General features: G+C 43.8%; 3 protein-coding genes and 1 long non-coding RNA gene across 5 annotated transcripts; 1 reads left to right on the top strand and 3 right to left on the bottom strand.

Moving 5' to 3' along the window:
* Positions 1 to 214: 214 nt before the first annotated feature.
* Positions 215 to 1998, bottom strand: LOC120830609 (uncharacterized). The gene is made up of 2 exons (XR_005713923.2): positions 1621 to 1998; positions 215 to 1182 (listed from the first exon to the last, which is right to left on the bottom strand). It is a non-coding gene; the product is annotated as an uncharacterized LOC120830609 (long non-coding RNA).
* Positions 1192 to 12568, top strand: rab11fip1a (RAB11 family interacting protein 1 (class I) a). Of its 2 annotated transcripts, XM_040195366.2 has the most exons (6): positions 1238 to 2000; positions 5960 to 6393; positions 6500 to 7307; positions 8705 to 10384; positions 10671 to 10773; positions 10959 to 12568. In XM_040195366.2, the coding sequence occupies exons 1-6, from the start codon at positions 1651 to 1653 to the stop codon at positions 11163 to 11165; spliced, it is 3582 nt and encodes a 1193-aa protein (XP_040051300.2). In that variant the 5' UTR covers positions 1238 to 1650; the 3' UTR covers positions 11166 to 12568. The 2 variants fall into 2 exon arrangements, with proteins under 2 accessions (XP_040051301.2, XP_040051300.2); XM_040195367.2 differs by lacking the exon at positions 8705 to 10384 and having other exon boundaries at positions 1192 to 2000.
* A 365-nt stretch (positions 12569 to 12933) lies between these two features.
* On the bottom strand, positions 12934 to 16821 carry prlhr2a (prolactin releasing hormone receptor 2a). Its single transcript, XM_040195378.2, has 3 exons — positions 16730 to 16821; positions 14919 to 15399; positions 12934 to 14136 (listed from the first exon to the last, which is right to left on the bottom strand). Exons 2-3 carry the CDS (start codon positions 15377 to 15379, stop codon positions 13500 to 13502), a joined length of 1098 nt encoding a protein of 365 aa, XP_040051312.1. The 5' UTR covers positions 15380 to 15399; positions 16730 to 16821; the 3' UTR covers positions 12934 to 13499.
* Positions 16822 to 20933: 4112 nt separating this feature from the next.
* On the bottom strand, positions 20934 to 25400 carry got1l1 (glutamic-oxaloacetic transaminase 1 like 1). Its single transcript, XM_040195377.2, has 8 exons — positions 25109 to 25400; positions 24658 to 24839; positions 24333 to 24456; positions 23826 to 24043; positions 23572 to 23722; positions 22912 to 23077; positions 22624 to 22766; positions 20934 to 22479 (listed from the first exon to the last, which is right to left on the bottom strand). Exons 1-8 carry the CDS (start codon positions 25281 to 25283, stop codon positions 22340 to 22342), a joined length of 1299 nt encoding a protein of 432 aa, XP_040051311.2. The 5' UTR covers positions 25284 to 25400; the 3' UTR covers positions 20934 to 22339.
* Positions 25401 to 26869: the final 1469 nt, after the last annotated feature.

Genomic DNA, 26869 nt, shown 5'->3' with positions numbered 1-26869 from the left:
CAACAGCCCGACTTATCAAGTAGATTCAGAAGGAATAAAACCCCAGTCTCTTGATTCAATGTTCACTTCCAGCTGAGGTGATTTTCTGGTGTAAGGCAGGAATGAGTGCCCCCTCCTGGGTGGCAGAGAAACTTGTTATCCTCGCAAGTGAGACAAATCTCAATGACGTCTTTTCAATGACAAATGTGTACAACTAATACTGACATAACAGTAATACATCGCACCATTATTTATTCACAGGTGTTCAAAGTATCTCAATGAGTGCCCACAAAATACTTTAAGCATCAGACTTTTTGAAGTACATGACAATGTGGCCTTCACATTTGAGTAGAATTACAAAAGTCTACTTCTGCTTATCAATTTGATTCCTTGCAATTCAGGAAATTACATAGACAGAAAATGGTGTTTCTCAATGCAGCTCATCGTTTATTCCCTTTGTTCTTTATGAGGAAGTATTCATGACATAACTGTGCTAATATGGTAAGTCTGTTGAGCATGTATCCTGTGTGCAGTGTTTAATCAGTTGTAAACAGGATGTATTCAGGATGTACACATGAAAATGATCATGACTTGGAGAGAGTCTTTTCCTGTGGATGATTCAGTATAAATCTTGATGTAATTGTGTCGAGGTAACTAACGCATCTTGAGTAATTTATCTCATGTCTGTGCACACTTGCTTTAGTATATATTCTATCTGTAATGTTATTCTACTAAAACATTGAGTCTCAGGAGTATAGGCTACTTTTTCACATCACACAAGCGTTCAAAGAAATTATTCTGATTTTCAATATTTTTATTCAACTTCAGCCCCAGTAACTACCAAAAGGAATACTGCTTTCGTTGTGGCCTTTATCATCTTGATGATGTCCTGGGAGACAGATCAAGATGGAGATGATACTACAGTGTTCGGCGTGAGACGACTTTTATCCTTTAAAATCTATAGGTCTGCTTTTTTACTAATGTTATTTAATTTCTTAAACAGTACATAGTAGACTAAATCTGGCTTTATTGCAGTAATGTTGTTGAAGAACCAACCAATGAAAAGAAGCGAGGCCATCGTCTTTTCAAATCCGTTCATAACTTCAACAAAAATAAACTGACTCCTGATCAGTTTACTTTTTAGCAGTGCGCCATGTCTCAACGACCTCCTCCTCCTCCTCCACCGTCCAATCACCGACGAACCTGAAAAACGGACGGAAATATTAGCCAATCGGGCAGCACGATGAAGAGTATGGGTGGGACCTCTCAACATCAGGGAAGTGGGGCGTTTTACAATGCGGAGGCAAAACAAGTGAATTGTTTTTATGAAAGCCTCTCTAAGAAATGAGTCACACCGCGGTCACTTCCTGGTTGGTCGGTAGTAACGCTAAAGCTGGTTGACTTGAGTGTCAACTAAGTGTTTGTTGGAGTCTGGGCGATCGCGTTACGGCGAGGAGGGGAGGGGTACGTTAAGTATTAACGTTAAGTTACGACATCCACCTGAGCTTCCTGAACCGAAGAGACGCTCGCTCACTCAAACCTACAGCAGCGGAGGACAACGAAAGGTAGACCGGAGTCCAGCGAAAGGCTCAGAAACAGCCCGGCGTAGTAAACTCGGTACTAAAAACCACCCGGACTCACTTTTGGTTGAGTTTCCGCGGGCTTCCGGCGATGTCTCTCGCCGCCGCGAGCGCGCAGTGGTTCCCCACCAGCGTCCAGGTAACGGTCCACCAGGCTCGGAACCTGCGTGCCAAGGGGAAGAATGGCACCAACGACGCCTACGCCATCATGCAGGTGGCCAAGGACAAGTTCTCCACCACCGTGTCCGAGAAAAGCGTCGAGCCGGTGTGGAAGGAAGAGGCGTCGTTCGACCTGCCGCTCTTCCACCCGGGCAACGGGGACCGGTGTACGCTGTACGTCATCGCGATGCACCGCGCTCATGTGGGCCTCGACAAGTTCCTGGGCCAAGCCGTGGTCCACCTGCTGGACCTGCACGAAGACCACGCTCGCAAAAAGACTGCGTAAGTATCGAGGGACTTCGCAAACTTTCACAAGACGAAATTGTTTCACAGACACACTCCGTGTAATTCCACCTACTTCATGACTCACCCAATTTGAGGGCTCAGTTAAACTTAAATAGGTGGGTAAACAAACGCCTCATATCCCGGAGCCCATATTTTGAGGACCACTGAAACTATTTCTGCTAAATAATTTAAATTAATTGTATCTTTGGGCGTTTAGTTAAATCTTTATAAAACAGCTGCACTTAACACCTTTTTCAGGTCCTGATTTGTATAGCTAAAGTAAAGTTTTCAAATCTAAACAAGCCAAGTATAATTTCAGAGATAAGTAGAGGCCAAAATCAACAATACAGTATTTTAATGAGAACGTCTACTTAGTACAAAACACTTACAGTGATAAGTAATAAAGAAAACCATTAACCTGAAAGGCGTAACAATGTGACGGATCGTCTCTCCCCTTATTCCTGTTCAGGGTTGTTTTAACAGACAACTATGGAGGTTGTGGGTAAACGGACTAAGATAATCCTAATCGCAACACTCTCCTCTGTCCTTCCTCTCCACTCGATCAGGCCCAACGTTTGGCCTTTGACCTTTTTATTTCAATTAGTGTGACGCCAACTTTTCAACTGTCAGCTGGCATTTCGCATCGCTGCTGTCCTTCTTGCACATTCCTCTGTGCTTTACTCCCTAATGGGTTCGCTCACACCCAGATGTGACGTGTGGATTGACGCAACGAGGGAGGGGCCGCAAAACAAAGTAAAACATTGAATTGGTGTTTAATTTGGATGCACGCACCCTTTTCCGTCAGCGTATTTGTGAAGACGAGCGCTGGTTGGATATGAAACGTGAGATTGTTTTTTGTTCCCACTCGTCACTACTTCCATACAGTGACCTCGTTCCCCTTGGTTACTGTACCGTCATATCTGTTATCTTTGTGTTTGCTCGGTGGGTATAAGCCACTTTAACCGCAAAGTTCATTCCGTGAGCTTTTTCCGGTCCTCCAGCCTCCCCGCTCGCCTCCATCCCTGCGTCTCCTTTAAGGTGCAGCGTGTCGTGTGCTGCAGTCTTTGCCGTGAAGCGCGAGGTGTCCGGTTACAATCCTGCTGATGAAGGCCGCGACATCGAGGACTTTGTTGTCCTGCTGAAGGGGCGTTTTCCCGTCGCCTAGCAGAATGCAGTGTGTTCGAGAGGAAGATGGTGTAAACTGTGCTGTTCGGTTATGCTTGGATGAGAAAATGAGTCCTGTATTGTCACAAATTATCAGACTTGACTGGTCACTAAATTTAGGTTTGGTGTGAAGGGGTTAAAAGTTTTTTTTTTTTATGGCTGTAGCTAATTACAATTGAGACCAACCGGAGGCTTATTTACTCCATCACTTTTATTTTTTTTCTAAGATTTCAATTGCTTAACAAAAAGCTACCAATTCTTACACGTTTGGAGCGTTATACTTGCATGTCTTTATCAATTAATGTTTTATGATTAAAAAACGTAATCAATCAATCCATCATCACATTCGTTCTTTCATCGAGTTTATGTCTCCGGTCTACATACTGAGTTACATATTGAACAGCAACGGAAGGGTCAAGTTCTTGTTTCTCTAGAGACACATGAGCCGTATCGTTTTATTTTGTAAACAAAGAGCAGAGCAGTGGAACTAAAATAGAAGATGTTCTGGTTAGTTTTTTTCTTCTTTTTTTGAACCACTAAACACGAGAATGCCCTTCAGAGTATCATACAATATTAAATGTTTTCCTGCCTTTTCTATAAATGATTTGTAAGATTTGATGTTATGAATACATTGAAACCCTTTTGCAATGCAATTACCTGTCCGTGAGTATTAAAGTGATATTTTTGGGGTAATCACTATTTTACAGTATCGACACTACTTTTATTTCATAGTCTGACTCCACTCGTATGATACATCCGCTCTCTCCTGTTAATCATTAAACGTGAAAAGAGAAGTGCCCTTGACAATTAACCCAGGAACCTGCCCAGCAGGACTGCTGAGAGCGTGTGTTGTGTACAGCCGTGTGTTCCTATGCAAATAACCGACCCATGTACACCCTGCCGCCTGTCAAAGGCTGTAATGCATGTCTCCATACAGCCAGCTGTGTGTCATTCTCTGCTCGAACAGACGTCGTCAAGACGAGAATAGCCTCTTGTTTGGCGTGAGAAAGCGTGATCCGGTCCTTCTGGTGAGGTCTAGTTCGCTATTGTTTGTCTTGAAATGTTTAAACTGGGCTCGGTGTGACTTTCAATGATCCATCTCGTACGGCACAACACCCCCCTGCGTGTCTGAAGGCGTTTGAGGAATGTGCTTGCTTGCTGACTGGAGATTTGCAATGGAGGACACTAGGAGGAACGCCGCAGGCGGTAAACTCCTCGTGAACTTCAGATATCGGTCTGGTTAATGCAAAGGCATGTTTTGTACTTCACTCTGTACTTGGTCCACGTCGTATTCTTCCAAGTCATCAAAGAGGAAATCACACAGTGACCTAAAGGGTCTTTCTTCACAGGTTTTAACAATCCTTTCTCAGTGCATTATTACTCTCTTTCTTCACACACACGACCCAACAAAGGTCGTTCCACACTGGGGACGAATGTTCAGTGGGAGCCGAGCTACAGGGAGGTGCAGCTTCACATCACTAACCTACAAACACACACATCGTAACACAATAACATGGGAGATGATATGATATATATATCAACAAATACAATAACAATGAAGTGTGGTTGGACCTGAAGAAATACAAATAAATCCAGCAGAATCGGTGTGACATGTGTTGCTTTCAATGTTCCTGTATGATTAAAGGGGGGGCTTGACAGAAAACAAGCCATAGAAATTAAGTCAATAAAGGTACATGTATTACATTACATTGTAATGCTAAAGTGTTTGGCACATTCTGGATTTTGAACATGTTTTAAAAAAAGTTAACTTGTCAGCACAGATGTTTGTTACCAATTGTCAACAGACTGTAAGCGACACAGTTGGAAGGTTCTGCTGTAGAGCAGTTTGAAATGTTAAGGCTTAGAATAATTGACTTGTGCTACACTATTGGTACATTCAGCATTGAGGTTAGGCTTTAATTGCACAAGCATAACGTGGCAGAATGTAATTGCACTAATTGCGTGTTTTTAGAAAGACTTCTCTAGAACCGTCTCACCTTTCCCTTGCTGTCAGTTGGTGCAGTTCCTGTTTGACACGGAGGACGTGAGCCTCGGCAGAGCTGTAATTGTCAGGCTTCGTCTGTGTTTGGCATTTTGCGTGGAACACCCCACCGTCAAATTTGAAGCGCTTGGAGTCAGCTATTAACAACAAGCAAATGTTATGTTTTTTTTATATATATATATATATATATATATATTATTTTTAACTTGAATCCTTTTTAACTGTTGTGCACCACAAGGGATATGTATCGTTCTTGTGTTAATGAGGCCATATGGCATTAAGTCAGTTACTTCTATGGTTCTAATTGTGGAAACTGTACCCAAGCTTAATATAATCTGTTAATGTACGGAAAATAATGCAATTTATGTATTTTTTTCTTTTAAGATCATAGATCAAGGTAATATCATCTGTCACTTAAAGGATTAACATTCTCAAATGAAAACATTTTTCAGAACTAATGTTAAAAGACGATGAATAGTAATAATTAAGTATATTTATAGCCGTTTTAGTACGGTACACTTTTTTTCATTTTTTTTTTCTTAAAAACATAATCATAATTTCTCAGAGTTTGATAATCCCCAAAAGACAAATCCATGTACAATTTAGTGAATGAACAAACGTTTTGGCAAAAATGTATGCAGGGTTTCCCCCTAGGTTTACAGTTGGCAATGGGACGGACAGAATGATTTATTTAATGTATAAAATGTAAAAAGCTTATTTGTTGTCCAAAAAATCCCAATGATGTTGCAGAAATCTTTAATATCTGATTTGTTCTTGCTGTCATTCGCAGTTGGTTCAAGCTTGTGGACAAGAGTGGAAAACAGGACAAGGAGCGAGGCGAGGTGCTGCTAGATATCCAATTCATGAGAAACAACATGTCAGCCAGCATGTTGGATCTTTCCATGCAGGACAAACCGCGCTCCCGCATCTCCAAGCTGAAGGACAAAGTCCGCGGGAAGAAAAAGGACGGCTTCTCTGACTCCGCTTCAGCCATCGTTCCCTCCAGCACGGTGCTCACGGACAGCGAGGGAGAGGCCGACACGCAGTCACTCAACCAGTCCGGAGGCGTGAAGATGAAATCCAAGCTCAAAACCCTCTTTGCTCCAAAATCAAACCTGCAGCGTAACGTCTCGCAATCCATGTCCACGCTGGGGACCCTTCCAGAGAAGAATTCATCTCTCAGTGGCAGCCGCTCATCTGGCCTCAACGCGGACTCTCCTGACGGTAACCTTTCCCATACTCCGTGTCGACCTCTGCGGCGTGGTGAAAGTTAAATAACGTTTTACACTTCAACAATGAAAATCATGCTTCCTTCTCTCCCTTCCCACAGTTAAAAAGAAATTCAAGTTCCTTGGACACAAGCGGACGGGCAGCTCTGACAGCAAGCAGTCTCTGGGCACCTTCTCCCTCTTGGGTCGCTCCAAGCAGAGCAACAGTGACCAGAACAACATGTGCGTCAACGGCGCCCACGTCTACGCCGAGGAGACGGATCCCCACAGCGGATCTACCCTCAGTCTAAATAGCTCAGGCAAAGGATCCGTGGAGGACGTCCGCAAGCAAGTCTCCGTAGACCCCTTTCTGAGTGCACCCGTTCCCTCCAACAGGCGTGGGTCTACAGGCAGGGCTGCGCTGGAGCAACAGCGCCACCAAGAGCAGCAGGAGGAGGAGAAAAGGCAGACGGAAGAGAGGCGCACAGCGGAGGCCAAGAGGCTGCAGGAGGAAGAGGAGCGCAGACAACAAGTGGAACAGGAGAGGAAGAGGCGCTCCCTAGAAGATGAGTTGAGGAGAAAGAAGCAGAAAGAGGAGGAGGAGGAAGAGGAGGAGGCGGCGGCGGCAGAGCGTCGGCGGCTCGAGGAGGTGAAACGACAACAGGAGGAGGCCTCCATGAGCGACAGGCTGTCGTCTCTGTTTGGAATAATCCGAAAGAAGGAGGAGAAAAAAGAGGAGCCGCCCACGGCAACTCCTCGCATCAACCCAGGAGATCCTGATAAACCGATCAGCACTCCGTTTGAGGACATTGATATTGGCATTGACAATGGAAGACCGGCTGATTATCAGAAATCCAGCAGCAACCAGCAACCCCCCTCGGCCACGCACTTCCTCAACCGCACTGCTAAAGTGTCTGCAGTCAAACCCAGGTAGGTCTTCTCAAGTTACTCTAACGTTATGTAATAAAGTGAACTGTAATGTCGCTGTTATGACACTGGGGCTGCTGTTGGTGACTTGTAGGGACATTATTCTGAGAATTGCATTACTGGAATGTGGATAACGCCATCACGAGGACTGCAACTGCAGGTGCTGTTGTCCTTTTAGTTGGTAAACGCATTTTATATAAATGAGCACAAGTCCCATGGCTAAGCCCCGCCCACTGCTGCAAACCCGTCAAACTCTCTCCCACTATTGAATCTGCAACTTCACTCCCAGACTACATTTCAGAGAGAAGCAGACTGAGGGGTCAACGATATGTATTTGGGGGATGTTTTTAAGTTGTCTGTCTGAATTCGCAGAAAAATCTGTTTAAAACAAATCGTAAAGGTATGAGTATAAGCGTGAACCGCTTGGCGAAAGATGCAGAAGACGATAAGATTCAGGGTCAACAATGTTCCTCTTTACTTATTCACTGTCACAATCACTAAACAAGCCAAGGCAGCACGTGTATACAGAGCAATACTGTAAAACATTTTCAACCACGCTCAAGTAAGAAGCACACGTCAATTACAGATGTAAATGAAGAAAGCCAAAACACTTCACCTTTGGTCCGCACTGAAACAAGCCTTTCTACCTTGTGACTGCCTTCAATGACCAAAACTTTGAATTCCGGCCAATGGTTGACGGACCGGTTTGACCAGTTTGGTCTCTGTGCAGATGAATGTGGGTGTTGCTTGCGTTTGTACGCTGTTGGTGGAACGGGTTGTAGCCTGCCAGAGGCTCATAAGGAGTGACTGACTCGCAGGCTTAAAGACGTCCGCAGTGATCGCAAATTAGTTTTTCTTCCTAGTTTTTTTTGTTTGTTTTGTGCGTGGATCTGGATTCAGTCAGAATGGTAAGGGGCTTGTCTTGTCATTGATTATTGACACCATAACAGTTACCTTTGTTTTGAAAGGGTTTGCTAGATGGAAGTTAGGCGTAGGCACATTTTGATGGCACGTTGGAATGAGTAGTAAAATAATGGAAGTTTCTTCTAGCCGACATTGTTTTCTCAATGTGAGGTCACATATTGAAGAAAAAAAAACAACTAAGGAAAATATGCAAGGAAACGTGACCATTATCCTTTCTGTCTGTTGGTTGGCCGGTAAGATTACGCAGTGGATAATTTCACGGACAATTCTGTCATAATTTTGTGCAGCGTTTAAGTACTTGAGACTATATCTGTTAAAGGCCTAAAACGTGTGCGGTTTGACTTGGGAATTTAATAGTTTTTGTCGCCGTGGGAGATGCTAGTCAAATTGGTGATGGGTTGTGCATTGGTGGATATGACTTTAGTTGATTGTGTTGGTCACACTGACCTGTAGGCCTTGTTTTCACTCCTTGGCAGATATGCTCCATCTCTGGAGTCCGATCCTGCTGACTGCCAAACCCCCCCCAGTCAGCCGTGTCCTTCCCCAGCCACCTCTGAATCCACCCTCTCTAGTGTCCCGTCTCAATCCCCCGACACTTTCTCCAGTCTCCACTCATACTTGTCTCCGAAAAACCTAAGTCAAAGCCCGTCCGGTTCTCCTCGCGGCAGCGTAGAGGATTTGTCTCCAGGATTGGAACAATCTTCACTGATGGCGGATAAGCAAAGAAGAGCCCCTGTGCCACAGTTGTACAGAGCACATGGGGCCCAAAATGCCAGAAAACCTGCTTCTGTTGGAGAGATCGTGAACCCTTCATATGTAGAGCGAGACGAACCAGGCCGGAATATGTCTCTACCACTTCCTGATTATAACACCCTATTTCCTCAAAAGAGGCACGGAGTGCAAGGGCACACCAGGTGGGACCATATAATCGCTGAAGTCAATCAGAAGCACAGTGACTTTTCGGAGATGAACGTGGACGGCCCGGAGGAGGATGAACTCCGTGTTACGGTTCCACTCCCACAGGAGAGTGCTGCTATGAGGCATTATCAAACACAATCTCAGCCGACCAAACCCGTTTCACCCAAAAAAGTCGCAGCCCCAACTCCCCCTAAATTAGTCGCGCCCCCGGACCCTCAATCTGTGGCAGATTCCATTCAAACACACAGCCAGAATACCGCCGAGCAATCTTTCACCAGGCCCAATCTGCCAGCAGCCTCGGCACCTGTGAGCACGAGCAGAAAGAGTCTCCCGCCGATATCCAGGGACGCACCGAGGAGGGCGTTGCTTCCATCAGCCGGAGCAATGCGTTCGCCCAGATCAGCTAGCCAGATGGACTCGGGAACAGCGACCCCGGGCGATGAAAGGGAAGTCAAAGTCTCCGTGGACAAAAAGGCTCCCACGGCCAAAGCCAGGCAGAGGGCGAGTGGCAAGGAGCCAGTGCAGCAAGAAGACTGGGCTGTGACGCCAGTCGTCTCAGGCAAATATATGGACAATGGTTCAGGTATGAGGGGCAAGGTGGAGTTTGACCCGTTCCCCAGTACTGAGCTTCTCTCCAAAGACCCGTGGGCACAGCCGAAGACCAACCAAGAGGCAGATCCCTTTACTACCGGCAGGTTACAAAAAGAGCACAAAGTAGAAGATTGGCTAATGAATCCAGCCAACCATGATGACATTTTCAGTCACGAGAAACAGCCCGACGCGTTTGCTGATTCAGATCAGGTCAGTCCAGTTTTCCAAAGAAGGAATTCACAGAGACAAAAACAAAGTCTTCCTTCCACAACTTATACTGAAGATAATACTTATACGTCCCGGAAAGAGCCCGAACTTAAAGAGGAAACGACCGTGACCACGGCTCCTGAAGTCCTCTCCGCCAGAGGCGCCAGGAATAGGGCCATCGCAGCGACGCCCTCAGCTGATGAGAGAACAGAAAATGACTTTAATGGAAGCAAAGATCCCTTTGGAGCTGAACCCTTTAGCTCTACGCTGACGTCCTCAGAACCCCTCAATGTGGTCTTGGAGGAAGTGGAGCCAGCATCTCCTTCAGAAGGTTTGTCCGGGGGAAAGGCGCCTTTGCGGGCATGGGTCTCACCCTCGGATGTTCAGCCGGTCAGTGCTCAGAGTAGCAATGGAGGCGGGCTAGCCTTAACTCAACGCAGGTGAGCTGAAAAGGGAAATTTACAAAGAATGCATTTGTGGAGTGTTTATGTAGACGTTGCTTATGGCCTCCTGCTGATGATTGGGAAAGCGGATAAGGTGTTGATATTTGCCTTTGGGGAAACTATTTAGAAAGCTTGTGGAACTGTCGACATTTTGACTTTCAATGTGAGCGTTCTGATCCGAATGGAACGATGTGCAAGATGAACTTGCTTTGCATACCTTTGTACCTACTTGCAGTGATCCTTTTGGAGGGCATTGCTGTAATTTACGTGCTTTCATTTCCAGGCCTCATCCAGTGAAGCCCATGAGCTCAGAGAGCCAGCATCCAATCAGCACCGCCGCTGTGAAAGAGACAAAGGTCCGTGAGAGCACACCAAGAAAGGTTCAGGTACAGACCACCCGCCCGACCGAATTAGGAACTTGTCTTATCAATTGTCAAGGGGTCTTTAAAGATACATTTGTCATCCTTGTTGCACTGTAAATTACATTTACCTGTCCAAAATGTATTGGACCGATCAAAGGTTTTTCATTACAATGCTCCCATTGAATTTGCTTCGCCTCACTCTGCTTCAGGTAGCGAACGGATCGGTGGACAGCGGCCCGTTCAGCCAGCTGACGCAGGAGGAGTTGATCACGCTGGTGGTGAGGCAGCAAGCCGACCTGTCCAAGAAGGACTCGAAGATCGTTGAGCTGGAGGAGTACATCGACAACCTGCTGGTACGCGTCATAGACGAGCAGCCCGCCATCCTGCAATCCCTCAACTCAGGCAAACCGGTGTGAGGTAACGCCCGCTGGCGCAGTGGCGCTTGTTGTGCGTTTGTACCGTTGTCACTGTGTGCTGAGAGATACAATTTCAATGCGGGTCTTAAGAGCATGAGCACTTTCTTAGTTTCAGCCGGAAATTGTAATGACATTTAGTAACTAATTGGGATGTACAGATCCAACTTTTTCAGTCCCGATACCCGGGCTTGTATTGGCTCACTACAAATGTTAAATTAATCAGCTGCCTCACTGTGAGGAGGTGACGGAGATTATTCTTTTATGTGTGAAGCAACACTGGGCTTGACTTAACATGGCTTTCCTGAATACATCCATATAATTGTAGTGAATTGCTATTTATTAAACTAATGGTACCCAATATCAGGCCTGTTGTCACAGATCCAGATCCTTTAATAACAAGTAAGTATAAAACAGCTTTGTATGAACGAACGAATGTATTTGTTTTGACACTAATGGTACTGGAATTTAAAAATAATTGTCACTATATAATCTATACAATTTTTATTTTTTGGCCTTTTTGACTTGTGAAACAGGGCTTGGAGTAATTTATTTAAGTGCAATGACTGGTGATGTACGTAGCTTTAAACAAGCATCCAAAAATTTGTAAATTAATTCAAAATTAATTATCTGCTTGTTTTTATAATTTCGGGCACATTAACTTTTACCACTGAAATATTTTCACTGAATCATTGAATTTCTTTTTGTCTTTGTTGAACCTTTTGATTTGCATGTTATGTTTTTTTAACCAATCATTCCTATATCGTTTAACTCGCCAGAGCTGGTTGTCCAGTCCTGTTTTTTCGGTTCTTTAGAAAACCAGCAATAAAAGAAAAAGAGCAAGCAGCTGCGATGTATCGTGCATAGATAAGATGTGCACCAGCAGGTATAGCGCTTTTTTTAAATGTTCTCTTATGTGATTAAGATGAAGCCTATGCACATTGTTTTACAATATTATGCAAGTAATAGTGCAGAATCAAACTACTCTAATAATAATGTGAGATTTTGAGCACTGTGGTCTTGTATTTGTTACGTGAAAACCAAGAGAGAAACAAATAATCAAAGAAACCACAATCAACCATGTATCAAGTATAAGCAACCAGCCTTGTCTTTGTAATTGAATTACACTAATACGTAAACATTTATGTCACTTATATGACTATTTTATTTTTTGGCAGCCATTCTAGCAATATTAATGTTGAGACTGTCAACCTGTGCCTTCAAAACGTTGTCATGAGTTGTGTGTCTGATTTTGATGGATGGAGAGTTGTTGGTTCTTCTTGTACCGGAGTGAGAGCGCAAAGAACGCACAGAATGATGCAATACTACGCAATAATACTACAGTTCTGAATGAAGTGACTGTGCAAAATGTAGTTTTATTTTAAATAAAGACACTAATTATTTCACCACGTTCTTCTGCTATTTCTTATAATTATTGTTTGGACAATACCTTCATAAGTTATTTAAATAAGAATGTACATAAATGTGTGATTTATTTTTATAAGCTACATATTTTATTGACCGCTGCAGTTACGTAAACAAACTAGTGGCCCTCATATAATATGTAATACGGTTCCTTGCCAACTTTGATGTTTTATTGTACACAATAGCAGCTCAGGCCACCAGAAGTGTAGAAACAAGATTAACATGCTGCTGGTTTAGTTCTTTTCATCATTAACAATAACAATATAGTTTGTGGTGAAACGCGATTTTCCAATAAAGTTGCCTACTGTTAAAAAAAAAAAAAAAGAAGGCAAGTTGAACTAATAAGGCTACTCAATATATTTAATAGTACAAACACACCTGTCAGTTGACAGTTTGGGCTTACAGAACACCAAGTGTGCACATCAATGCATCGTCATAAGTCTTCTCAAAAGGTTGAGCAAAGACTTGTGGCTCCAGGGGAAGCCGCAGCAACCTCCTATATTGTGACTTGAAGCAACACTGGTTGCCACTGACAACTGCAACTTTGACAATCAAGGGAGGAAATAGAGAGAAGTAACTCTAAGCCTGCCAGACCTCTGCAGCCTGCTGTTAATCTCTGCTGGAGGCTTGATGCTTGATGTAGCAGTTACACCCCAGAAACTCCAATCTGCTCGAGGTTGAGCTGCATTGCGGGTAATGTAGTTGCAAGATTATAAGTATGTGTAAAAACATTTTTTAAACATCTGGTAATGCTACATTGATAATGATATATATATTTTTTTTCAAACTGTCCATTGAGAGTCTCCCATCATTAGAGGAGGGCTGTGCAGAGTTGCCGAGGTACTTTCGGCGCATTGGGTCGAAGAGTTTAGCCGAGAGCCCCTCCGAAAAACGAACCCACTCCACAGCGCTTCACAAAACCACGCTGGCGGTGGCGCCGTTATTGGCCGAGATCCCGATCCGACGGCGGCACGTGAACATCTTGCGCAGCTCCGCGCGGAAGCGGTCGTGCAGCCAGGCGTAGAGGAAAGGGTTGCAGCACGAGGAGCTCATCGCACACAGGTGACAGAGCAGCTGAATGAGCAGAAAGTACCGCTTGTCAATCAAGTCGATGTCGATGTCGCGCAGCACGTTGAACACGCTGATTGGCAGCCAGCAGACGCCAAACGCCGCCACCACCAGGCTCACCAGGCGGAAGGTCTTGCGCTTGCGCATGCGCTGGGCCTCCGCCTGGCTCTCGGTGTGGTGGCCCGGCACGACGCAGTTCCGCAGCTTGACCGAGATGCACAGGTAGGAGATGCAGAGCGCCGACAGGGGCAGCACGTAAGTGATGAAGAGGGTGCTGTACGCGTAGGCCAGCCTCTGCCTCTCCTGGCCCATCCAGAACTCCTCGCAGATGGTGAAGCCCTCGTTCTTGAACTCCACATGGTACGTGTGAGCCACAGCCGGAGCCACCAGACCGCAGGACAGAAGCCAGATCCCGGACAGAAGGTAAGTGCACGCCAACACAGAGATGCGCTTTTTCAGAGGATGAACTGTGGCGTAGTATCTGTGGAGAGAGAGGGCGGAGATTGGTCTGGTTTTCTTTCCCCCCGCAGTTAGATAAGATCGTCCTTATTACGCTGTTGGGATACGTTTAAAAAAAAAAAATCATTCAAGTCATCCCTTTACAAAAACAAATTATTTTCTGGGCTGTTAAGCACCAGCATCAGCAATCATCATCAGCAACATGAGAGGACATGATAATAAATCACGTCCGCAAAGGTTTCACAAAAATTCTAATCCAATTCAGCTCTTGTATCCATGGTGAGCAGACAAAGCAGAATTCGGGGGTTCTGGCGTTCTGCTGTGAAGAGAACCAAGTTTACCTTTGACCAATAGAAAGTAGTCTGATACATCATGTTCCATCCTTCAATCAGGCAGATTTACAGATGGAAAAACTCAAACAATAAGATTTTTACATAATATCGTTGTTGAGGTGTAGTTTAGTGTGAGCAGCCTTTTTATAGAGGTGAATGATAATACACAGATTCTTGTTCTTACATTAGATAATATAAAGAAGATGTGGGTAAACTGATGTAACCCTATGTACACTATGCATGTAAACTATGGAAAAAGGTATTTACAAAGCTGGCAAACAATTCCACTGCATCCCGGGGCTTTCGTTCAATTTAATCTGTTGGTGCAATTCTGTGCGACAAGAGATAACGACACTCATGTTAAGTAATTGTGCAACCTATTATCTTTTAATTTACATAACCAGATGGATATGAATAAATGCATCAAGTTGAAAAGCCACGTGCTGCATTATGTGAATTGTCGGTGAATCACCTGTCCACGCCGATAGCAGTGAGGGTGAAGACGGACACGTAGACCGTCACGGGCTGGATGAGGTACACCAGGTAGCACATGTAGCGGCCAAAAACCCAACCGCGTGGGTTGAGGGCGTACGCCAGTGTGAAGGGGACGCACGTGGCACACATCAGCATGTCAGAGAAGGCCAGGTTCCCAATGAAAAAGTTGGTGACGTTGTGCATCTTACGGGTGCGGCATATGACGTAAAGGAGCAGGTAGTTGCCGAGGACGCCCACCAGGGCCACCAGAGTGTAGCAGGGAATGATGAGCAGCTTGAATGACTGCAACAGCTCCACACCCACGAACTGGGGGCTGCGCTTGGTAGAGCCGTTCTGCAGCGCCACCTCAAAGACCCGACCACTGGCGTTACCGCCGGCTTCCTGCGTCACGCACGGGGGAGTGAGCTCCGCTGCCCAGCCGCTGCCCGTGCCTTCCATCCCGAAGGGCCGATGTTAACCTTGGAGGGGTGAAATCATGAATTGTGATAAAAGACAGGTGCAGGTCTTCAACCACACGCAGGGAAATATCACTGTGAGGCCGAGGACGGACTGAATGGCGGATGAAGATCCATTCTACCGTCATATTGCCAAATTTATATATTAGATGGGAACGTTTCTTTTGAATGCTGATCAGAACAGATCAGAGTTCTGTGTACAAATTCTAGTGGCGGTTTCTAATTCTTATCCTTCCCATAGCTGCAAAATCACGTACTTACTAAATGCTGAGTCCTACTTTGTTTTTGTTTTGCCAAAGACATTGTCTGTTACTGTCAGGCAGGTACCTCTTAGTTATTTAATCAAATTCTTGAGAAAAGAATGAATATCAAAGCAAAGCGCTGTTATCCACACTGGACAGCTTATGTGCAGTCTACAATTTACATTGATTGCATGCAATGATATTTAGCTCAGCTGGGGACATAAAGGACTGTGACAATAAGAAAACATTGAGCAGAGGGATAATGGATTCTCCCGGCAGTGAAACAACCTGTTGCATTTTTATTTGATTGAGACTGTGTAAGAATTGATAAAAAATAAACTAAATTCGCCCAAAATGGGAATTTTACAATTTAGCTACATTTTTGATCCTAACAGTACAGAAGGGGCATTAAAATAAAGTAATCTCAAGGCAATTATATGAAGATTGATTGATTGTTAGGTTATAAAACCATTGTGTTGCTTGTCTGTAACAACCCGGATCACACATGCAGTTTTGTGAACCTTTTTTTTGTGGCTATCAAAACTATTGTCTTTATATGTTCCCTCTTATATACTATAATATTATATTTGTAATGAAAACGTAACGATAATTGAAGTCTGAATCAGATATTATAGCATCGCACGATAACAATACATCACGTTAATAATCCTGTACAATTATACAGCATTATGAAAATAATTATTATAAAAACAATAAGCTATATTACGCATGAGGAGAAATAAAAATGAATTTATTATTTGCGCATCATCTCTGCAAAGCAGGATGAATAGAGATGTCAAAGACATTTTAACAACTTATTTGAACAATCATCGACGCATTACAAATATTCACTGGTTGGTTTCTCAAAAAGATAAAAACGGAACGATGCGATGCGACGGACTGAAAAGTCTCTGTTGGAGCGTTTTGAACTGAAATGATGCCGACTTCAAGCATCTGTTTGCACCATTTCCATATTTCTCAACTAAAACATTTGCTGCAATGACCTCTACTTGTGTTAAATCTAAGCTCCATAACGTACTTTTGTCGTTAGAAATTGGATTTTTGTTTCTTTCCAAAAGAAGCTCACCTACCGTGTGCTGGCGCAGTGTTCCGATGCACAATGCGGGAAAGAGAAAGCGCGGAGTCGCTGCGCGCCTCTGGCACGGACCTGCACAGATGCGCGCTTCGCAAAGATGAACCCACGTGGGTTTGTGAGCATCTGTACTGATTTGAACGCTAATGATGACGTATGCGGCGGTGTTAGTTTAGCGCGTGCAACAAGTGGCTGACGGCTCTCTTTTATATCTGCCTTTAAAACACACTGACAGCTGTGATGATTGAAGGAGCTTTTGACGTGGAAGAGATGCGTAACGTTCCACGTTAGAACCTGTACAGGTACAGGTGACATTTTATACAGGTTTTTTTTCCTTCATTGTTTAATTTTATTTCACTATATATTCTTTGCTATTGAATAGTTCACAATTTATAAACATCATTATAATGACTTTTGTCCTACTGAGAAATACGGAGGAACCTTGCTAATACCAGGCGATAGCCGTCACCGCCGCCCCAAAAGGTCACACACTGATATCTGAGCTCATGGCCACGGTGGCTTTAATGTTTGAACTATCATCCCACGTCGGTTACAAATGTTTGTAAAAGCGGCAGAGGGGCAGACTGATAAGGACGTGATGTCTGAATGTTGAGTGGTCTTTGTGAGGAAGACAATTGGGGCTGCAGCTCGGAAGGCATGGTTCCATTTGTGCAAACGGACTGTCAGTTTTACCCGATCAAGTGCGGGCGTAACCATCCCGACTACGTACCGTCATGATTGGGAATCAATAGCCTTGTGCGGAGCCAAAAGAGCAGGCCTGTTAAAGGAGATCCTAATGTGACGTCCACAGTGGAAGTTGGGCTCAGTGTGTCTGTGCCTTCGCCACATTCATTTAGAGCTGCAAGAACTTTGTTGTAATCAGTAGAGTTTAACTCTCCTCACTCGTCCTCCAGCATGCAGCCAATCACAGGGTTCAGTCTGCAAGGTTTTTTTTTGTCTGACTCAAAGATGGTTGTGTAAAGGAAATGGAAAATGTAATGTGTTTTGAAAAGAATGAGCACAGGAAACTATTCAGCTCCCGACCCTTCAGAACTCTTTTATAAGTGCAGCTTCTGTTTGTTTTATAACCTTGATGGTAGAAAATGTTTTTCTTCAAAAATAAATAAATAAGAGGAAAATCAAGATAAGTACGGGACAAATGCTTTATTGTTGTTGAAAATGACTATTCATGCTTTCCTTTCATTTTGAATGAGAGCTTCAGTTTAGTGGAATTGTGTAGTAATCTTTTATTCTGCTTTTGAGGTCGACATCTTGTATATTTTATGCGAAAAAGCATGTTCATTCCTTCATTCCTTCATTGATTCATTTATGTAATAGCGGCGATGGAAAAGCGCACACTAGATCCTTGTGGTTGTTTCCCTGTCTCTCGAGCATCACAACATACGCACAGTATGTAGGGGTCGAGAGGTACAAAGTAACAGAAAAAAATCTACCTCAAATGTCCTCAAGGTCTCTGATCTGGAGGAAACGTGGAAAAAACATGTTAAACCAGAAGAACACTTGCAAACGCATTCAAACGTGGGATCCGCTTCAGAAGAATCATGGTCACAAAACCATTGACTGTCCTCTTCGCCGAATATCCGCGAGGCCACAGCAGCACGCGTTAGAACGTAGCACAGAATGTCGTGCGCTCCTAAGAGACAGTGCTTTGAAGGAGCTTACAATAAAGGTGGAACGCGGAGTGGGAGAAAACAAAGGAGTCACCAGGATCTGTTCCAGACAGCGTTGAATAATTCAACCTTCACAGCCTGCGTTTTAGAGGATAAACATGTACGTGAATCCTGTGCTATATTCTGTAAATCTGACTTAGCTTCGGACTTAGCGTAGCCGTATCATTTCATCATGCCACCTGCCAATCACTGATCAAGGTAAATCAGCACATCCTTTTTTGTGCAGTAGTTTATAAGCTCAGACCATCTTAAATAATGAACTCCTCTAACCGTTCGTTAGGAAAAGCATTTACGTTTATTTCGCCTAACAATAATGAATCCACTGTGTATGGACAATTCATTTTATTTTGTATAGCTCAAAATCGCAAATTACAAATTTGCCTCAGAGGGCTTTACAGTCTGTACACATACAACATCCTCTGTACCAAAACCCACCATCGGCACAGAAAAAAATCCCCAAAAAATGAAAAAAACCCTTCCAAGAGGGAAAAAAAGAGGGAGAAACCTTAGGGAGAACGTCAGAGGAGGGGATCCCACTCCCAGGATGGACAGACTACAATGGATGCCATGTGTACAGAACGAACAATGTATAATACATGCAATTCCTATGACAGAAATGATTCAAGTAATTGTGAGTAGTAAGCCAGGCGCACAGCAGGACCACTGCAGGGGCAACCACCATCAGATAGAACCACCATCCACAGAAGCCTGTGGGGAGGGAGAGCACAGAGACTTTAGGAGAGGGTAATGTTGGTTTACGAGTACAGTAATATGATTAATATCTAAAATAATAATGATGATGATGATGGCAGCAGCAGGCGTCAGCAGGACCACGGCAAGTGTCAGGACCAGGGTCCAGAAGGAACTACGATCTACGGAGACCTGCTAGGGGAGAAAACACAAAAAACTCCCTGAGAGAAGCTGAATTAGTCATGTGCATTAATAAAACGTGAATTATTGTAGAACGAGAGCGGGAGAGAGGAGCTCGGTGTGTCCTAAGAATTGCCCCGGCAGTCTAAGCCTATAGCAGCTTAACTAAGGGCTGGTCCGGGCTAACCTGAGCCAGCCCTAACTATAAGCAAAATCAAAGAGGAAAGTTTTAAGCTTTACCTTAAATTGTTTGTTTGGTGTATACTCTACCTATACTACTATGCCCAGACTTGTTTGTGATGTAATTTAGGGGTTAGCTATTAGCTATATGTGGAAGGCGAGCAAAGCATTACTCCAATTACTTCAGATGTTTGGAGACTAGGTAACTTTTGGGGTAATATTTGTATTTAAAGAATCCCCTTCATTCGTGTAGGCAGGGATAACAGTATTTGGTATATTGAGATGCATGAAAACAACTTGAAACAAACTTGAAAACTGTGAACGAGTATCTGCAAACACTGTCAACACGTAAATACCCTCAGATGCCAATTAAAGGGCTCCAAACAGCGTCTAATGGCTCAGACGGTGTAATGCTGCACGTTGATCATCACTGTTGTTTACCCAGGTCACTACATTGAAAAAAGAGATCACACTGCCTCCATTAAAGCCTTTGTGGCAATTTGTCTCTCTCAGATCTACACAGTATCCGGTAACATTATAGCATATGTCTTCAATAAAAAGAGGTTAGGAAGTTTGTTAGATAAAAGCTGTGTGTTTTTCTTAAAAGCGTGTCCACACAAACCTGCATGATAGAGGGGAGGGATAAAGGGGATTACTCCTTTACTCTGTGACACCAACCTCCTCCAGAATTGATTTTTACTTTTCAAATAAAAATCAATCTTGTTTCTCTATTTTGAAAGTGAAGTGTGAGCTGTGAACCGGGTTGATGAGAATACTAATATCTTTTTTGATCCATTTATTACGATTGACATTGTCACCGTGACATTGTCGGCCGTGTTCTGTTTTACTTATGCCAACCAATGTGAGCATGCTGGTCACACAACAAGTTACAGGACTCCACACGATTGGTTAAGAGGCGCCGGGCTGGGACACATTTTCTGAGAAACTTTACAGTCTGTACACATGCAACATTGATCATCCCAGAAGCCTCACATTGGCACAGCTAGAAACTCACTTTCTACAACTAAAAACCCTTGAAGAGAAGAAACCTTAAGGAGAACGGCAGTGGAGGGACTCCTCTCCTGGGAAGGACAGACTTCATGTGTACAGAATAAATAGTACTAGTATGCCAAACTGACCTGGGATTAAGTTGAGGCAGAATGGAGAAAATCATACATAACTGTACTTTTTAACCAAATACCTTGTTATTGAAATGCAACATTGCTGGCTTGATCTTTGATGCTTTACAGGTAAAGCCAGTGAATGAAATCACTAACTGTAGTCCCGCTTTAAAAACCAAGACAATCCGTTTGAGTCAGAAGATGAATATATCATCAATATTTCTTAGGCTTACCTTTGATATCTGGATGTAATCAGGAACTGACAGACATCAAACATATATTTAGAAAAGAAGCTTGAATCTTTGTGACAATTGTGCCAGTCAAGGTCTACTCAGTAAGATTATTTTAGAACACTTTATTAATCCCCTTTGAGGAAACTATCTGCCACCACATTAACCCACACGGCCTACAATATACAAACAGATAAACAGACAGAAAACCAATTACGAATGATCAATAACATCATGAAATGGGATTGAAGACATCAATGGCAACAGAAAGGTGCTAAATCCAAAAAACACATCTGAACTTACTGATTAAAAAATCGTCCTGCTGTTGGATCAATACGCTCTCTGGGTGTCTCAGTCGCTCACTGAATGAGCTTCTGTCTATTGAAAACACACTGTAATGGATGCCCTTCAACCCAGTTGTATTATGAAAGTGGCTCAAATCTGCTTTCTACACAGCATGGGTTTCAATACGTATATATATACGTATTGAAACCCATGCTGTGATTTCAGCTGCTTTCATAATACAATAACAAAGTCTAAACACAGATTTTCCGCCCCCACTTTTATATTATTTTACCTACGGCTGATGTACTGTTCTGTGTAAAGCACACACACACACTCCCAGACATCATCTGAACGTCCTTCACAAGGCTGTTACACTTTTTCATGGTTATGCATTGCCTGTTAAAGAAAGAATATTTTACATTTAACTATAATGTGCGGCTGCCTCTGCTTCACTTTTCCCTTAAGAATTAATGCAGGACCTCTTAATGAGCTTTCATTAAAGTTCCACTAAAGAAAGAAAGGTTGGAGGACTGTTCATATCACTTCATTAGGTTATAATATGTTTCCATGCGAGTGACCATTTTGATTCCCATTCCGTGATTGGTTTATCTAAATGATGTTTGTTTGGAAATGAGCGGTGATGATTTTTGAACAGAGCAGAGCCTCTTCACAAGTGGCATTAAAAACAGCCCGGTCGTCCCTTAAGCATACTTAGGTGAACCCAGGATGTGAGCAGCCTGCTGGTAAAAGCTTACCTAACTGTCTATTTAAGAGGAACCATGTAGTACATACGCCACGGATTAGGTATGTGGCGTGTTTGCAATGAGTGCCGCTGTTCCTGTGGGGCTCCGCGGAAGTGAATAAGCGCTAAGTTGCAATGTTAGCATTCATTTAGCAATATTATCTCATGTTTATTAAAACTTTATACATAGTAAAAGTGTTGCATGTGCACCAAACTTATCAAATTACTTGCTTGAGTCCACATCAGTACACACTCCAGGTGTGAACTGCATCAGATGAGAACACACTTGCTCCATTGCTTCATAGTTTGATAGATCACACCTCTGTTATTAAAAGGCAGGTGTAGTTCAATAAGTGTTCATATTTCCCCCCACATTTTACTCAACCGAAGTAATCTTGAAACGATGACACGTGAAAGGTTTGATTTAAACGAGAACTTCACAAACTGAAAGGCCCTTTTAACAGTGATTATAGTGCTCGGCCGAAAGGGTCAGTCCGAAGTGGTGAGAGCCAGATGAATGGACTCCACGATATTGTCCAGGTTACGGCTGTTGATTGCACTCACATTTAGGCAGCCATCGGGGAGCAGATACACATGTCTCTTCTTAGACAAAAAGTCTACCTGCTCCCCTGAAACACAAGAAGAAATATTGTAAAAGCACATCGTTTTTTATGGTACCATGGCCGAACTGCAAGTTAAGCAAAGTTACAGAAGGTGCACGTTACATTGTACGTCCCAAAGTCCAACGTGGCACTAAGGGTGCGGTTACTCACCGTTCAGGCCTGTAAAACAGTAGAGTCCGCCTTGCTGAGTCAGATGGTCCCAACAGCCCGGCGTTCCCAGAAGCCTCAGCCTTTCTCTCAAAATCTCTCTGATCAGCATACATCGCTCCACGATGCGCTTCACCTCCTCCTTCCTGGGGATCAGAAAGATCGGACAGCATTTGGGAAATGATTCCTATAAAGTGTATATCATCGATACAGTGGCAATGTGGCCTTCCCCAGCCGCAATCTTTTTAAACCCTATATTCAGAATATGCATTCAAATGGAGCGTTACCCACCATTCAACGAGGTGGGCTGGGTTACCGAGAACCGTGGCGACAACGCACGCGCCTCCCGCCGACGGCTGGGCCCAGAGCAACCTCACTATTCTGTCGGCTTGAGACTCCATGGGAAACAGGAGGGATTTCTGCTTTAAGACGCACAGTAGGTGCCCGACAGCCTCACCTTGCCAAAGGAAGTAGAGGATGAGTCACCAAGAAACAACGTGTTCCAGCAGTGTCAATGTACTGTTCCACACTCGTTCCCTTCGCCTCTGCCGCTGAACGTTTTTCGTTGAAGGGACTCTTTTTGAAAATAGATTAAAGCACATAGTTCTGGGCAAAGGGAATATTCACCAAGCCTCGCTGAAACAAACTGCTGTTCCTCACATTATTGGGTGACCCCACCAGGTGGGCGCATATCAGGTAGAGGCATAAAAGGTGCTTTCCTGCTTTCTAGAGCTTCAGACAGAAAGGCAGCTGTGACCCGTGGAAAACCAAGCAAAGATTTTTCTGGCATTCTGCGCTCTCTTTTAACACTACGGGCAGCTCGGGGCTGTACAAATGTCACATCACAGATCGTGCTTTTGTCACTCCGCCTCATTTTGGTCCGCGGCCCGCAAGTTGAAGCACATCTATGTCGTTGAACGTTGAGAGATGCTCCGGACACCACCTACTCACCATACAGCCCGAAGCAGTGGGAGAACGACTGTGCACAGAGGAGCTCCATCCCCTGCGACGCACAGTACCGAACGGGCCAGACACCCAGCTCCAAGTCTCCGTAGCAGAGCGCCTGAGGCGGCAGCAAGAAGAAGGGGAAAAGCCGGCGCCGCTGTTGGAAGAGTGACGAGACAGCGAGTGACCCGAAGTAGAACCGAGGTGCTACTTTCTTGACCATTTTTGTTGAGAGTTTGTGAAATGGACCCGTATGTTACCATGATGACGTTTGCAATCTGAGCCCATTGATTCTGAGAGAGGGCTGCTCCGGTGGGATAGTGCGCAGATGCTGACAGAACAACAACACTCTGCTCAGGAGCCTTCGTCAGATCCTCCAGAAGCTTCTCCAAACAAATGCCCCGCTGCTTGTAATCCCAGTAATAATACTCACGGATGTCTTGGATGCCGGCTGCCTGGAAGATACCAGCCAACGAGTCTGACAAAACATTATATTAGAGGCTGTATTAGATAGAATAGACCTAAAGCAATACAAACTCCTCAACGTCAATGCTACTTTAAACTCCATTGTGTCGATCTAGTATGGAGCCACTCCATGACAAAAATAAATGGTTTTATTCATTCACTTGTGGCATACATATGAGTTCATAGCATGACGTGCTGTTGCAGTCACCACACTGGGATCATTAGCCACATGCATTATGTGTAATTTGGGTTTCAAGATTGTAATCTAATCAACCATTAAGAGCAGGGCAGGTGGATTTTACCATCACACGGGGACGACAGGTAGACCGGCCCACACCAAACGGTACGGACAGCGTACCAGTGTCTCAAGAGTTCAGCGCCAAGACGAACTGCAGCGGTGAAACCAGGAGTTTGGACACCCAACACCTGAAACAAAATTCACTAAACACCATGAGTTGAGTTGTTATTATGACTAATGCAATACGTTGTATTTGTTGCACAATGCTGATTGATTGGATGTTTAATGACAGGCTTTTCCTTAATCTCTGTTTTTTTTTCTGCTCGCTTGATTAAGTAATAACATCCAAGCTACATTAAGTCACAGTGCTTATGAACAGCTGATATTACCCGATCCTCCACTACAGCTCGAGAGCTCTTCCCCAAAGCCACCTCCGTGGCTCTTCTAATGAATTCTCTCACACCAAGGGAGGATGGATACCCGGGACGAGAAGTGGGATCAGCGCTTTGCTGCTGTTTTATTTTTTGAACAAGTCGCAGTTCAAAGGTCGTTCCTTCCTCGCTGTAATACTCTGCGGAAGACAAGTTATTGCAAACGTGTTTTTGTCCGAACGAGAAACTGTTGAATATGATTTGCTCACAAAAGTACTTCTCCTGATGGAATTTAACACAAACTCCTCAAAGAAAGTAACTTGACAACACAATATATCTGCAGTGTCAGCCGTCCAACTAACAACATAAACATAAACAAAAGTCATTTTGAATTGAAATTTTTTCAGGGTTTAAACCCTTTGAGGTGTTTGGTTTTTTTTACACATCCCTGATGTACGAGCAGACTTACCTCTCCCTGCCAGGTAAGCCTTCCTGGTGTCAGTGTCTTTCTTAAAGGCAAACATCAGCCTTGCTTCAGCACTGCCTGCTGGGGTCTGTGTATTGGTAAACACAGAGAGGTGATCTCCTGGGTCTCCATTTTGCTTGACCACTTTATCGTTCCAGCGGCTGCCGGGTGTGCTCATCTTGAAGCCAGCAAGTCAAATCAGCCCACAAGCCGTGAGCCTTTTGTTTAGGCACCGTTGCCAAGCTACTGCACGTATTTGGATGCTGTCACCCCGGCAACGATGATGGATGCGTTCGTCGCTACCTAATTTGTGGGTCTGGTGAGTTTACTTTTTTCCATCACAGTGAGCTACCGGTAAATAGAGTAGATTGTGAGAACATCAAAGGATGAGTTTCCAGGTGAAGATGAGTCCGTTGGAAAATGTGTTGTCTTTAAAACGGACATCCAATCAACTCAGAGAGCTCTGTCTGCTACTCATTCGTTCTGTAGAACCACCAAAATAATTCTTGCAGGTTCATCTAGTATGTTTCGAATCAACATGGGCTCGACATAATTCTTTTCTCTAATTGGTGTCACTGATTCATTAGGTTAAATCTTTGTACAGAGGGAGCCTTTTTTTATGCCTCATTGAAAGTTTAGAGGACAAACTTGTCAGCAGATTGAGTAATTCTATTTCCTTTGTAATCTTAATTCTAGTTGATGCTTTGAAAGGAGGCGGAGTATATTCTGTATGTGCTGGTGTGAAAAATTGCACTTGGATACCAATAAAAAGATGCATCCGGACAGCGGAATGCTCTTTAGGCAATAACAAAACACCACAACCTTCTGGAAAATAAATTTCTTCCGGGAAATCTCACATTCACGGCTTCCAGAATCTTCGCGCAGCTACGATTTGGAAAAGGTTCTGTAGTTCACGTTGTGAATCTGGTAGTCACAAACTTGCACTAGATGGCAGTAGATGGCTAGTTAGTCATGTCAATTAGCTGACTAGCGGGACTAATTTAACCGAGATTAATCAACATAGATTTAGTTTCTCATTACTTCCTGTGATGGATTTTTAATCTTTCCTTTAAGATGATTTACAGAACGGTGACAGTATAAAAAATAGCTTTTTATCTCGCTGTGAGGCAGTGACAATAGAACCTTTACCTTTCGAACCGTTGACCGCATGGCATGTTTTCCTCTCATAACATCGCATAATGGCTGCAGTTGAATGATCTGTGGGGCGTCAGGTTATCTGTGTTTGACCAGTTGTCCGTCAGAGTCAAACAACACAGTGAACCGGAAACAGAGTTGCAGAGGTTACTGCCAGAAAGTGTTCTAACGAAGCCACTGCTGATTCCAAGCATTTAGCCGTGTGGGTTAAAGACTCATATATTCCTTCATCTACCGCTTAGTAGGGTGGTGAGAAAGAGGATGGCCATTGCAAAGTTGTGAGTGGGACCCTTTGGTATGTCACATTAACAGGATGCATTGACAAAAGTTAATCTAATTAAGATGCAGTTTACTTATTAGATTCAATGGCTACTAACTGGTGAGCTGACCTTTTAAGTTTGGTATCAAAGGACTGAGATGCCTCTTGTTCTGCCCTTGTTCTGAAAATAGATATGAGGCCTGGAGGAAACTGTGACCAGGAATCGACAAATTGTTTTCACCGAAAAGCCTTAACGTGATAAAGTTGTGGTAATCATAATTTGATTTCCAAAGAATCCAGAGAAACAATATACAGTTGATAGTTTTGTCATTTAGAAGAGCCACTGCTTC

Source organism: Gasterosteus aculeatus, chromosome 13 (assembly GCF_964276395.1).
Source record: "Gasterosteus aculeatus chromosome 13, fGasAcu3.hap1.1, whole genome shotgun sequence".
Taxonomy (NCBI): Eukaryota; Metazoa; Chordata; class Actinopteri; order Perciformes; family Gasterosteidae; genus Gasterosteus; species Gasterosteus aculeatus.
The sequence above is the reverse complement of the archived record's forward strand: the minus strand, read 5'-3'. Positions and strand labels throughout refer to the sequence as shown.

Coding starts and splice junctions, on each gene's coding strand:
- prlhr2a (XM_040195378.2), bottom strand. CDS start 15,379: ATGGAAGGCACGGGCAGCGGCTGGGCAGCGGAGCTCACTCCCCCGTGC. Junction 14,137..14,918: donor ACTGCTATCGGCGTGGACAG/GTGATTCACCGA, acceptor CTCTCTCCACAG/ATACTACGCCACAGTTCATC.
- rab11fip1a (XM_040195366.2), top strand. CDS start 1,651: ATGTCTCTCGCCGCCGCGAGCGCGCAGTGGTTCCCCACCAGCGTCCAG. Junction 6,394..6,499: donor CAACGCGGACTCTCCTGACG/GTAACCTTTCCC, acceptor CCCTTCCCACAG/TTAAAAAGAAATTCAAGTTC. Junction 7,308..8,704: donor GTGTCTGCAGTCAAACCCAG/GTAGGTCTTCTC, acceptor ACTCCTTGGCAG/ATATGCTCCATCTCTGGAGT.
- got1l1 (XM_040195377.2), bottom strand. CDS start 25,283: ATGAGCACACCCGGCAGCCGCTGGAACGATAAAGTGGTCAAGCAAAAT. Junction 24,044..24,332: donor CCTGTCGTCCCCGTGTGATG/GTAAAATCCACC, acceptor ATGTTTTGTCAG/ACTCGTTGGCTGGTATCTTC. Junction 23,723..23,825: donor AGATTGCAAACGTCATCATG/GTAACATACGGG, acceptor CTCTTCCAACAG/CGGCGCCGGCTTTTCCCCTT.